The sequence below is a fragment of the Centropristis striata genome, chromosome 10, assembly GCF_030273125.1.
Source record: "Centropristis striata isolate RG_2023a ecotype Rhode Island chromosome 10, C.striata_1.0, whole genome shotgun sequence".
NCBI lineage: Eukaryota > Metazoa > Chordata > Actinopteri > Perciformes > Serranidae > Centropristis > Centropristis striata.
Genome location: NC_081526.1, coordinates 21,814,430 through 21,826,559, shown reverse-complemented (window position 1 = coordinate 21,826,559; position 12,130 = coordinate 21,814,430). Strand labels below are relative to the sequence as shown.

Sequence of the window (12,130 nt, the reverse complement as noted above, 5' to 3'; positions counted from 1 at the left end):
TTAGAAATCTGCTTCCTCCTTCGATTTTTATTATCCCAGTTCATCTATGGCTCTCACTATTACCATTACATTTAATTGTTAAACTCTGCCTTATATATATTTGATTCTATTTTAATAATTTGTGGCACCAATTACTTTTTAGTGCAGTTCTTTAGTGCAGTAATATTGCCAACTACTGCATTTGTTGCCTCGTTTTGATCTTTACCCGCGCTGCAGGCAGGGCTTAAGGGGTCAGTCGAGGGTTTTCCTCAACATTGATACATCTCAAACACTGTTGACATGATTGCCACGAAATAGTATCCAGTAGACACATTATAGGAGCTGCAAAACAGAAATACTGCCTCAACAGCGGGAAACAGATCTCCCCTACATGAATCCTGAAGCGTACTTAGCTGACTCGTTTACATCTAAAGTTATTTAATTATACAATTAAGCATTTTTGCAAAATCCATTCACACTCTGTTTAGAAAACGAATATAAAAGTCCACCAAAAGAGCAGAACGAAGAAGGTCAAGGGGGCCTTCAGAGGGGTGCCAGACTGACAACGACTGCAGGACCACTGCATGGCCAGCAGATGCACAGCACACTGCATGACATTAAATCTAACTTTTTACATTTTCTGCCTTACAGAATCCAGGAATGGGAGTTTTAAATCATAAAAAATAGCATTAAATCTATGGTAAAAAAGAAAAGAAAAAGTATGATTTTATGGGCTCCTTGGGGGCCCCCTTGGTGAGCATGCCCCCTCCCCTGTCCCCCATAAAACCTGTTATTGCTGTAGAGTCATATTCTTGTTTATACACATATTACAGACCTTGTGCCACATTGTTTGTCACTGCTATACTTAATTATGCTCATGCCAGTAAAACAAAATTGAATTTGAGACAGAAAGGACCTGCGGATTTTCTGCTTTTTCCACAAAAAATGACAAGGAAATACTTCACAGTGATTGGCTCCTTACAGAAGCAACCAATAGGCTAGTTATAGTGAGGATTAATTAAACCTGCCGGAACACTCCAGGCTATTGTAATGTACAGTAAAGTTAGTTGGAATCATTGAAGCATATACAGTAGGAATTGCTGCAGCTGCATGCACAGTTTTTCTCTGGTGCATTTTTATAGCAATGCCTGGGCATCACACTGCTCTTTTTCTGCCAATATAGACTGAAACAAAGAGAGAGAGAGAGAGAGAGAGAGAGAGAGAGAGAGAGAGGCGGACAGAGGGAGAGAGGGAGAAGGAGAGAGAGGGAGGCGGGCTGTGCCTCACAGTGAGGGAGTGTCGTCGTCGGAGCGGGTTGCTCTTCCACACCAGACTCCTTCTATCCCTCCGTGCTGGAGGAGCGAGGAGGAAACCTCTCTCCTCTTGTTTTCTCTCTGCGGACACACGGATAATAACCGCACCACGGCTGGGAAGATGGTTTTTCTGCTGCATATGGTTACTCTTTACTCTCTGAGCGTCTTGAGCGGAGCCTCCGCCGCCACTCACTGTGAGTATTTCACCTAAGCTCACCTGTAAGCTGCTCTGCTCTCCTCCGGGCTGCAGGCTGATGCATGAAACCACACAGAGGCTGAAGTTTTACCGCCTCGCTGCTACCTTTTGTCCTCCTATTGTTGCAGGGGGGCATCGTGACTGTGACAGATGCAGCTGTGCTGTTGTTGGTCATGTCAAGTGCACTTGGACGAATACTTTAAGACCCTTTGTGCCAGCGTTGTGTCGATAACAAGTTGTTGATTCTCGTCCGTATATTTCCCGTTGAGCTGCTGATGCACGATGAAGGTCAAACAAACATTTCTTTTCATTCACAAATATCACGCAGTCTGCAGGGACCGAGCTCAGTCTGCAGCCCGGGGTTACTTGCTATACCTCAGGTTATTTGGCTCACAACGGGTTTTTTTTAAAGAGTCAGTCAGACATGTTTTTGCTGGTGTGTGTTGGAGAGCAAAAACTGCTGAGTGGCCACAGCTGGACTGCACAGACAGCTGCTGGTACTGGTCGAGTCCATGTAAATATCATGCAGTCGTACAGACTGCCGCTTCTTCTTCCCCGAGGGAGGTTTTCATGTTCAATCTGAAGCTGTACAGTTATAGCCTTGGATTTTAATTGCTTGAGTGGTGTGGGCTCGAGTATGTGCGGAGTATACGTCGTATATCACTGACTAAAGGGATGTTTTCAAGCATAGATGACAAAAATAACAATTTTCAGGCTAAATGCGTCTGTTTTCCCTTGTGTCCCTTGTAAAATCACTAGATTTAATAAATTTAACTAATGTTGTTGGTCGAACAAACATCATTTTTTATAGCCCACATGGTCAATCATTCATTTTATTTTTTGGTGTTATTGCAGATTAGTTTGTATTTTTCTAAATAATACTTATTACCATAATATATCTTAATAAATATTTTATTTTTCATCTTTAACCAGTGATGCAGAAATTCTTAGCAACAGGAACAATGAGCAGAGCTAACATCCAAGCTAAAGACAAATCCACACAGGCACAAGTCACTGTTGATACTAATGGTGTGTATTTCCCAACACACACACACACACACACACACACACACACACACACATATTGGAGGCACACCAACTTGAGTTGTTTCTAATATTAAACCTGCCCTCAGTGATATAGTGGGGTGGGAGTGTTTTGTTAGACTGCATCAGTTTTACAGTAGCCAGGTGGATCCAGTAAACTGGCAGCTCAAGTGGTCTTTTATTGTTGATTTTACAGTAAATGTGAGATGATCATAAAACAACTGCCCCCACCTCCTGCAAGAGGATTTACAGTCACATGGGCAGCATCTATAACCTGCAGTGTACTAGTGCTTCCATTTCAATTAGCTTTATTTGCATCATGTGGCAAGATGTCATTGTTGAGAAGCATATAAAGGGAAATTGTGGATAAAAAGAAGCAATTTAAATGCAAAAGAGCCAACATAAGAACAGACATAATACATATGATTGCTCAGAAACGCTAAAACGACCTCAAAGATCGAGTTGAGATGAAAAACGACTTAATTGTTGCATCACTTTGCCTGCCTCTGGGCCAAAAAAGAGTCACCTGACCTCACTGCCAAGACTTTAGCCACGACCAGTTAGCATGCACAGTCTGCACCTGTGCTCGAGGAAATACCTCTCCACACCAGCAGGAGGCAGTAGTCTATATGTCATTCACAAAAGGGAAACTCAAAACACTGGGACTATGTATACAAACTTACCATTTTTACACCACGGTATCATAATGTTGCTCTTTCTAATGGAGAATATGTTTGGTAAGAAGTATCATGTGGCAGCAGTGTTGTCAGTCTTTGGTCTTATGGTTGTTATAGAAGAAAGAAAGAGTCGAAGGTGAAGAACAAGCAGAAACTGTGTCGAGACTAGCAGCTAAATGAAACCTCCAACTTTAAAAATATATGAGCTCATTCTGTCAGTGGGTGCCACATTAAGTTTTATTACCAGACCAGGTTGGAATATAGTGACATTTTATACCCTGTCTGTTTCTGATTAAGATTTCACAAGGGTTGCCTCCGAATGTATGCCCACATAGGTTGTTTGTTCCTACCCTCAAATAGGCTATGACCCAAAGGAGCGTTTCCATAATTAGCACCATTAATGCTTGCAGGACATCCTCATACCTTAACTTAATTGCTGCCATTTTAAGTAAGTAAGTCAGTAATGTTGTGAAACAGTCACAGTTTGGTTAGGTTTAGCCAACTAATTCTCTAAGGGTAGGATAGAATAAAAAAAATGGTTGGGTGTGTAGTTATAAGTGAAATGAATGAAGGGATAGTTGGGTTAGTTAGTTAGTTAGGTAACTTAACATTGACTTTTGCATGTGACATGAACCCGTCCATCCAGCCCTCCTATGCACTCTTAGAAGACCTGTTCGTTCTTTGTACTCAACCCTCCCCTCTTCTTCTTTTACAGACAGAATGTTATTCTTGTAGAAAGTGGCAACCTCTAGTGTCTATAGTGATTCTCAAGGATGCCAAGGCGGAAGTAATGTTAGTATAGAATCAAATCGGTTGGAGTGAGGATGCGGTGTACAAAGAACAACAAAGTCCACTAAGGGAAGATGGGAGGGGTGGTGGAAAGATCAAACAAACACAAGACTCTCCACCAGCAGACTGATATTTGTGTGAAACAAAAAGTAAACAATGTTATTTAAGGTAATATAACATAACTTCCATGCATCAAGCTTTATGTCACCAAAGTAACTCCCTCACTTCTAACAGTTACATGCATTTATTTTACTTTACTGTTTTACAGACATTTTTACCCTCATTTTAAAGAAGTACTTTTGCTGCCTTAACCAAACAAAACCAAGATCGGTGACTATTACGTTTAGGTATGTCCACCTCGTGCCAGTGGTAAGGGCACTCGATGGTTGTCTGTGGTTTTATGGTTTGGAAGACTTGTTTTTGCTTTCAGTCTGTGACATCATAATTTCTACGACCATCAGAGGGCGCTGCTGGTTACAAATGTAAATATGGGTCGTCTTAAGTTGCTGGACAGTCTCAGGTTTGCCTGGAAGAAAATGTTGGTTTTAGCAAATTTTTTTTTGCTTCTATTTATAATAAAGCAAATTGGTAAACTGAAAAAACAATCTTGTCTTGTTTCAAGTAAAATGTCCTTACCACTTAACTAACCATTAATGAAGATATTAAGTAAATTCTACTTCATTTTATGTTAAATTTATTCATTTATTTTTAAGTATATTTGAGTTTTCAAAGACAGGAACTGTCATCAAAATATTAAATATATCTTATATATCTATGCTATGTACTGTTATAAAGTCAATTAGTAGATTTTTGTTTTACAATTTTAATTAGTTAGTTGTAGGAATCTTTATAACTCACTATAATATATAAATGTTAGTGATTTCAGTAAAGTTTGAAAGGCTGGATGAGGAGAAAACGTGACCAACTCACGTCTTTGTTCTAAACGTTACTGGTCAGATGAGGTTTCTTGTGAATATTAATATCTCCACTTTTACATAAATCTAATGGGGGCATTGTGAGAGTGTACTAATTTAAATGTAAGGTCATTCATGCTCCCCGGACACTGAACCTGTCCACGTGGGACTTTCTATGAGTCTTATAGCTGCTCTATTGGGGCAAAATGTCAACTGTGCATACAAGATATATAACCTAATTTAAAATTATAATCTTGCGTTCAAATTTTCAATGCTTCTTGGCGAGCACATTCCTGCATGTTCCCAAATGCATAAACATTTTCATTTTAATGATTGCATGACCTATCTGTCTCTCTTCAGCAGCACACTTTGAACAAAGTTTACATTTTTAGCAATGCTTCTATCTCCAGAATAACTGTTTCATCGTTATAGAGCTCAATCTGCAGAATAGCTTGTGTTGTGAAATGTAAAGAAAAATAATGGCTCTCTCGCAGCACTTTGGACCTCTCCTGCCCTTTCTTGTCATGTTAGAAATCTAACGAGTGATTCCCAGCAGTAAATGAATCCACCAGTCGCATGACATCATTTGATCTCTGGGTTTATCTTTGCTCTCTGAGGGCGAGAGTGACACCGGGCGTGTGTTGGGGTTTAAGCCGTTTATGTTAAGGTGAGGAACTGAGCAAAACTGACAGCTGCATTACTCATTTATGGCAGTCCTGTGGTTCTCAAATGTGTGCGGTGATCAGGTCTGACATGCTGTGCTGAGATGAAACGGTGAGATGCTCCTGGAGGTCAAAGAGCCCTCTCATATTTACTAGTGAGAAACAAAAGCAGGGGAGCAGAGACGTGTCACCGCTGGTTTGTGTGGCCTTTGTCACTTCCTGCCACAAGTCCTCATGCACTTTTTTACAAAGACAGGGACACGTCATCGCTCGATCTGCCATTTCCAACTAATTGATACTGTATCGATGTGACCTTTAGAGTAATAGTCAAATGACTGGCGACAGAGGAGCTATTCACAGATGTATTGAATCAACGATTTTCCCCCCTGTTTTGTTCTGTGTATTTTATTAACACAGTTCAATACAACTTTATTGTCCACTGGTGGAAATTCGTATTGACATCTGCAAACTACAAGGAGCTTCCCAGGAATTGTATCAGTAAGAGTAAAAGAGAGAAAAGTGAGGGCTGAGTGCTTTCTTGTCAAATACATTGAGCCTCAGTTTTGTGCACAACTCGCTTGTTTTTTAATTACTTTACTGCAAGTGGTGACAGTTTTAGTTAGAGGTGTTTTATATTTACCACTGAGATGCCCTCTAGCACACTTTTTACTATTGTCTTATAAATAACGTCCAGAATATTCCAACAGCAAAGTCAAGCATTACTACACTGTAAAAAAAATGTTCCATAAATTTACTGTATCATTTTACAGTTTTTCTTTTCTTTTTTTTCTCTATATTTAGTGCAAATGCCAAGTAAATTACTTTTATGACAAATATTAAGCATAAAACAGACATTGAACTCTGTAAATTAATATAATGGGATGGTATAGATTAAAAAAATATATGATTCATTTGCTTAATTAATTACAGGGAATCCTATGTAAAAAAAATAAATAAATAAATAAAATACACATCATATTGCCTAAAATGTAAAATTAAGGCAACTCTCAGTTTTCTTACAAAATAATTTTAAATTGAATGTAAAAGTCCAAAAAATTAAAATGGAAAAATTAAATATCAAAGGAAATATTAAAAATATTGAACACTTACCGTCATATTAATGTAAGAAATAAAAACAGTTATTCCTCAGATATATATATATATATAATTTTTTTTTTTTTTTTTTTTAACGGGTATTTTCTGTTTGTTATCCTCATTTTAAAAGCAATTATCTGTAAAACAACAGTTGTTTGCTGTTATTTGTCAATAAGTGCTTTTCACCTTTTTGCTGACAGACTTTATACTGTTTTTTCAAAACATCAAAAGTTTTTTCAAAACATCAAAAGTTTTTTTTTGTAAATCTGATCACCTTTTTTCAGTAATTACATTACAATTACCTAACTCAAAAAAGCTCAGTGACTCAGACCTTTTTAGGTGAAATTCTTTGCTGTGTAGTCAGGAGTTGGTGTTCGTTTGACCGTGGTGCATTCAGCTTGGCGTTGGGGGTGCAGGCTGCCTTCCCCAAAGGAAAACCGCCTGCACAAAATTAGAGAAAACTATCACTGTAAAAAATGTTTTCTGTTATATATATTGCAATAGGAAATGATAGCCTATGGGAATTTTTACCTTCTGGGTTCCAGGGTCATGCGTCCTTGCAAGAAAATGTAGTACATTTCAAAGTAAATTGCATCAATCTTCTGCACTCTGAGAGCATGGTGAAGAGGCTAGATCCTTAAAGAACTCTTGAAAATATATTTGGTGCTCTAGTAGGCCCCTACATAATTCAATCACAAACCCGCTGTGTGTATATATATGAACGGTGATGACAAGGCAAAAGAAAATGACACCCTCAAAGTGTGATAAACGACACAGGGTGCTTTTTTCAGGACGGGTTTGGTTTTATAAGCCACTGGGGGTGAAGCTAGCTGCTGAACATCAGGCTGCTGCTTCTTAAGGGACAGTACACAATTTTCAGTACATTAATGTAGCAGTAAACAACTATTTATTATGTAAAGATTTAGTGGAGTAATGGTGTCACGCTTCCTCTGTGTGTTTTAATCTGAGCTTCACTGTTCTTTGACAATAATTTGTTGTGGTAGCCAGTCTGTTAGCTCTGTCTCCACTGCTGCAGCCTTTATGACTGTTCCCAGTAACATTAGCACCGTTAGCTGCTAACTTAGCCACAATCACATTGAGGGCCGTGTGCAGCCAATCAACGTGCTCTGTTCACTTTGTCTTCATGATGTGACACTGTGTCATTTTCAGAGTGTAGTAGCAGGAAATTACTTAATAATTAATGCAACCCAACACTTTTGTTGCAACAAACATAACATAATCTTTATTATAAGGAATTGATTACAGCAATTTTTACAAATTTTGAGGGCATGCAGCCATAGATCATTTTCATTATCAAATAGCTAGTCAATTACTTTTTAAAAACATGTTTTAATTTTAAGTACTTTTTGTTTGTACTTATGCAGCAAATTCCTTGTATGTGAAAACATGGTCTGTAACAACTTGGCAATGATTCAGATTGTGATTTATTAATCCATTAATCACTGGGTCTATATAAAAAGTTCAAAAACTTAATTACAATTTTATATAGTATATCCTAAAATGTGTTGTTTGGTCCAACAAAAAGTCCAAATTACTGGAACTTGTACATTTTTACTTGAAACATATGTTTTTTAATGGTGATTATTGGTAATTAGAATGTTCTGTTGGTCAACTAATTCTAAATCATTTCAGTGCTCATGTATGTAGATATTTGCAATTATTCTATCCTGTCTGGCATTAATGTAACTATTTTTTGGCCAGTGTTGTTTACCATTACACTGTTGTTGCATCATTCTTGCAACGATGGAATAATTCATTCACATCACCTCTGTGTGTTCGGACAACGCAGCCTTGTCACAATGAGGCTTCTTTCAAGGGAATTTTCGTGCTCTGAGTGGAAACTTGAGTCTTCTGGCTGAATGGCTTTTATTACCAGGTGATCTGAAACTGTTCACCGCAGGTCTGTGGGAGGAATATTGCTCCGCTCGCAGTGTTTTCCTCGCAGCAGGTGGAGCCCACTGTGACACGCATCCATCTGTTAAAAGCTGGAATCTGTTTCCGGTTTAGCCACACACATTTATTTCATGGTTCAAGTTAGCTCGGCAAGCAGATACTTCGCTGCTAATTATTTCCTATCTGAAGCACCTGGAACGTGCTGGAACAGGGCTGGCATTGTGTGTGTGTGTGTGTGTGTGTGTGTGTGTGTGTGTGTGTGTGTGTGTGTGTGTGTGATGGAGATGATGCAGCTGCAGGTTCACTCGTCTAATGAATGTGAAGCAGGCACTCAAGGAACACCTACCGCTGTACATATTCAAGTGCTGATGAATTTATCAGAAGGTAAATGAGGCAGAGCACTGCTGTGTGACAGCACAGGCTCTTTTCCTCATGTTTAAACATACATAGCATTTCTTCTGAGCGACAAAAACCAACCAAGGACTATGCAGGAATGAAAAAAATACAGAATATACAGAAATAGTATATGTTAAGTTCATAAGGAATACTCCGTCATTGTCCTGATCCCACAGGGAATATGAACTGTCTGATATTCATGAATTATTGACTGAAGTTGAGTTATTTTTTGTTATTTTTTAACATAAATTCTGTTTCTTGGAATTTAATCAACAATTCCTCAGCTTGGAGAAGCTGGAACTCGCATCTTTACACATTTTCATATTTTTAATGGTGATTAATTCAGACTGAAGATGAGTATTATTTTTTATTTTTTTATGTTTCAATTAGTCAGTCAGTGTCTTTAAAAAAAAATGTTTTTAATTAATTCATTAATCATTGGGTCTGTATAAAATGACAACCCCCCCAAAAAGAAAAAAAAAACAGTAAAGAGATTTCATTAAAGTGTCCCAGAACACGAGATTTTGCCCTAAACTGTGTTGTTTTGTTCAACAAAAAGTCCAAAACTTAAAGATATTTATATATTTTTTGCAAGTATACAAATACTCATGTAAAAGAGGCTTACTCGAAAAACATTTTTTAATGGTGATCTATTCGGACTGAAGTTGATTCCCAGATATTTCAAAGTAGAATATGTTGTTTCTAATTTAATTTTGTTCTGTCATATTTTACTTGACGTGTTAAATAAACTAGAAAAATCTAAAAATTAACTCTTAAAATTAACCAGAAAGTGAAAGGAACCAACAGGAAAATAAGTTGGCAGTATTTTCATACAAACAATTGTTTCAAAAACTGGTATTTTTCAATATGTACAGTATATGAGTGCATGCATTATGTTTCTATACATCTTATTTCTGGAGAGGAGAGTATTGTTGTTGTTAAACGTCTTGGAGTATTTTTGGTTCTGGACAGATTACTGGCTTAACTTCATGTGGAAAAACCAAATAGATGACATTTCCATACAGATTAATCTCCATCAGTGACTTCAAGTTGTGTAGAGAGCAGAGGACTGTGTGTTTATTCCCTTGAATTGGGTAAATACAACATTTCACAGCTCTCAGTGTGATCTGTGACTGAGTGAAGCTCTGCACAGACATGAAACACACAGAATTTTACAATTTCTTTCTTCATCCTGGTCAAAGCACTTTGTTTCTTCTGATGCATCTCTATCGAGTTATTTGGCTCTACGTTGAGAAGGAGACACGCAGACAGATGCTGCTGTCGCTGCTGCTTCAAGTCTTCTCTTCATTATCTGAGTGTGTGAAATATTGCTGCTAAAGTCATTTACAATTCAGCCAGTGTGGCATCACGGCATGTGTCATTTTATACAACAATATCGATATACATTATCTCTATGTTACAATAATTTTCTGGAGCATTTATTACCAGCTGCGACGGCGTGTGGCTGCTGTTGTTATGACCTTGTGTGAGTGTGTGTGTGTGTGTGTTATCAGGGCAATATGTGGTCCTGGAGACACCCACTCTAATGGGGACACAGACCACAGAAGTGGTTTTTAGTTCATGCTCGTCTGTCTCTCTGTGGACGGATTTTGTGTCTTTGAGAGTGTCCCAACTGTGCAAGATGCAATCACAAATATAAAAGGTGTTTAACTGAAAAAAGATGGGTGTGGTCTGAAAGAAAGGGTGCCACTGTTACCCACAATTCAGTTCAGTTCATTTCAATTTTATTTTTTCAAAGCACAAAATCACAGATTTGCCTCAGGGGGCTTAACGGTCCGTACAGCATCTGTCCTCTGACCTTCATATCAGATAAGGAAAAAAAAAACTTCGATGGTGATAAAAATGTAAGAAACCTTAGAGCAATAGAGGAGGGAATAAGCTGGCCTCTGAGAGACTGGAAACATTATGTCTCAGGCAACATCAGGTCTGACTGGGACATTACATTCCGAACTTACAAAGCAACAAAATGTAACAAATAAAATCATAGATGTATTAAAATGTATTAAGAATTAAAAAGTGATACATGATGAAGCAGAAAAAAAAGTAAGGTAAAGAAAATCTTCAAACAGAATAAAAATAATAAAATAAAATAATAATTCAAATGTAAAATTTAAATGTAATTGCAACAAATTGGTCAACATTAATAATAAATAGTATTGTATTATTTTACAGGGTTTTCTTGTTTTTTTCTACATTGATTGCAAATACTTTAAAATGAAATAAATAACTATTATTACAAATATGAACCATAAAATAGATGCTGAGACTGGGACTATTATATTGGGATTATTATAGGAATATAATAGGGATTAATATATTATCCTTTTTTAATGGTCTTTATGGTCTTGAAAGTTAAATTACAGTGAATTCTAAAAATACAAAAATCTATATTATATTACTGAATGTATTATGTAAATTAAGGCAACTTTTCTTACAGTAAAACTTTAAATTTAATGTGAAAAAAAATGGTAAAAAGTCTAGCAGCAAAAGTTACCAAACACTTATTGTCTCTCTCTCTCTGTGTGTGTGTGTGTGTGTGTGTATTTCTTTTTAAAATGAGTGTTTTTCAACTTTTTTTTACTGTGTGGCAAAATCTATGACAGTAGACAAATGCATATCATGTCACCATATTCATCCTCATATCACCCACCCGTAAAGGACAAGAATCTGTTTCAATACGGTGCTTTATATGTGTTTTTTACATGGTTGTCCTTTGCAGATCTGGTGCACAGAAACAAAATGGTTTTTGATTGTAATGAACAAGAAGAAAACACACTGGACACATGATATAAGACTATTTAGAGAAATAATTTCTGCCCAGTCTCTCGGGGGCAGAAAAAATCCATCGTGATGAATGTGGCGCCAGTGGAGGCCCTTTCCATTTCCAGCTGTATTGGTCACACCGTGATGCTGCACCAATTCCCAATCTATAGAGTGCAATGAATATGCTTCAAATAGCCGTGGAGTCTGTAAGTTCCATCCTCTATTTATTTTCAGTGTTACTGGCAGAGGGTCTGAAAGGATTATCAACACCCACTTTCTATCAACCGTGCCAATAAGATTGATGCAATAATCAGCAAGGGACGCTTACAGTGATGAAAAACAAGGCAGAAAAATATGATTCTGTTTT

The 12,130-nt window shown here is 37.4% G+C and overlaps 1 protein-coding gene across 1 annotated transcript in view; it reads left to right on the top strand.

The window, feature by feature from the left end:
• The first annotated feature begins 1,261 nt into the window (after positions 1-1,261).
• Positions 1,262-12,130, top strand: part of cntnap5a (contactin associated protein family member 5a) — a 137,048-nt gene continuing 126,179 nt past the window's right edge. The window contains exon 1 of the mRNA XM_059342270.1: positions 1,262-1,486. Coding sequence (XP_059198253.1) covers positions 1,414-1,486 — 73 coding nt within the window. The 5' untranslated portion in view covers positions 1,262-1,413. The remainder of the gene's footprint in view (positions 1,487-12,130) is intronic.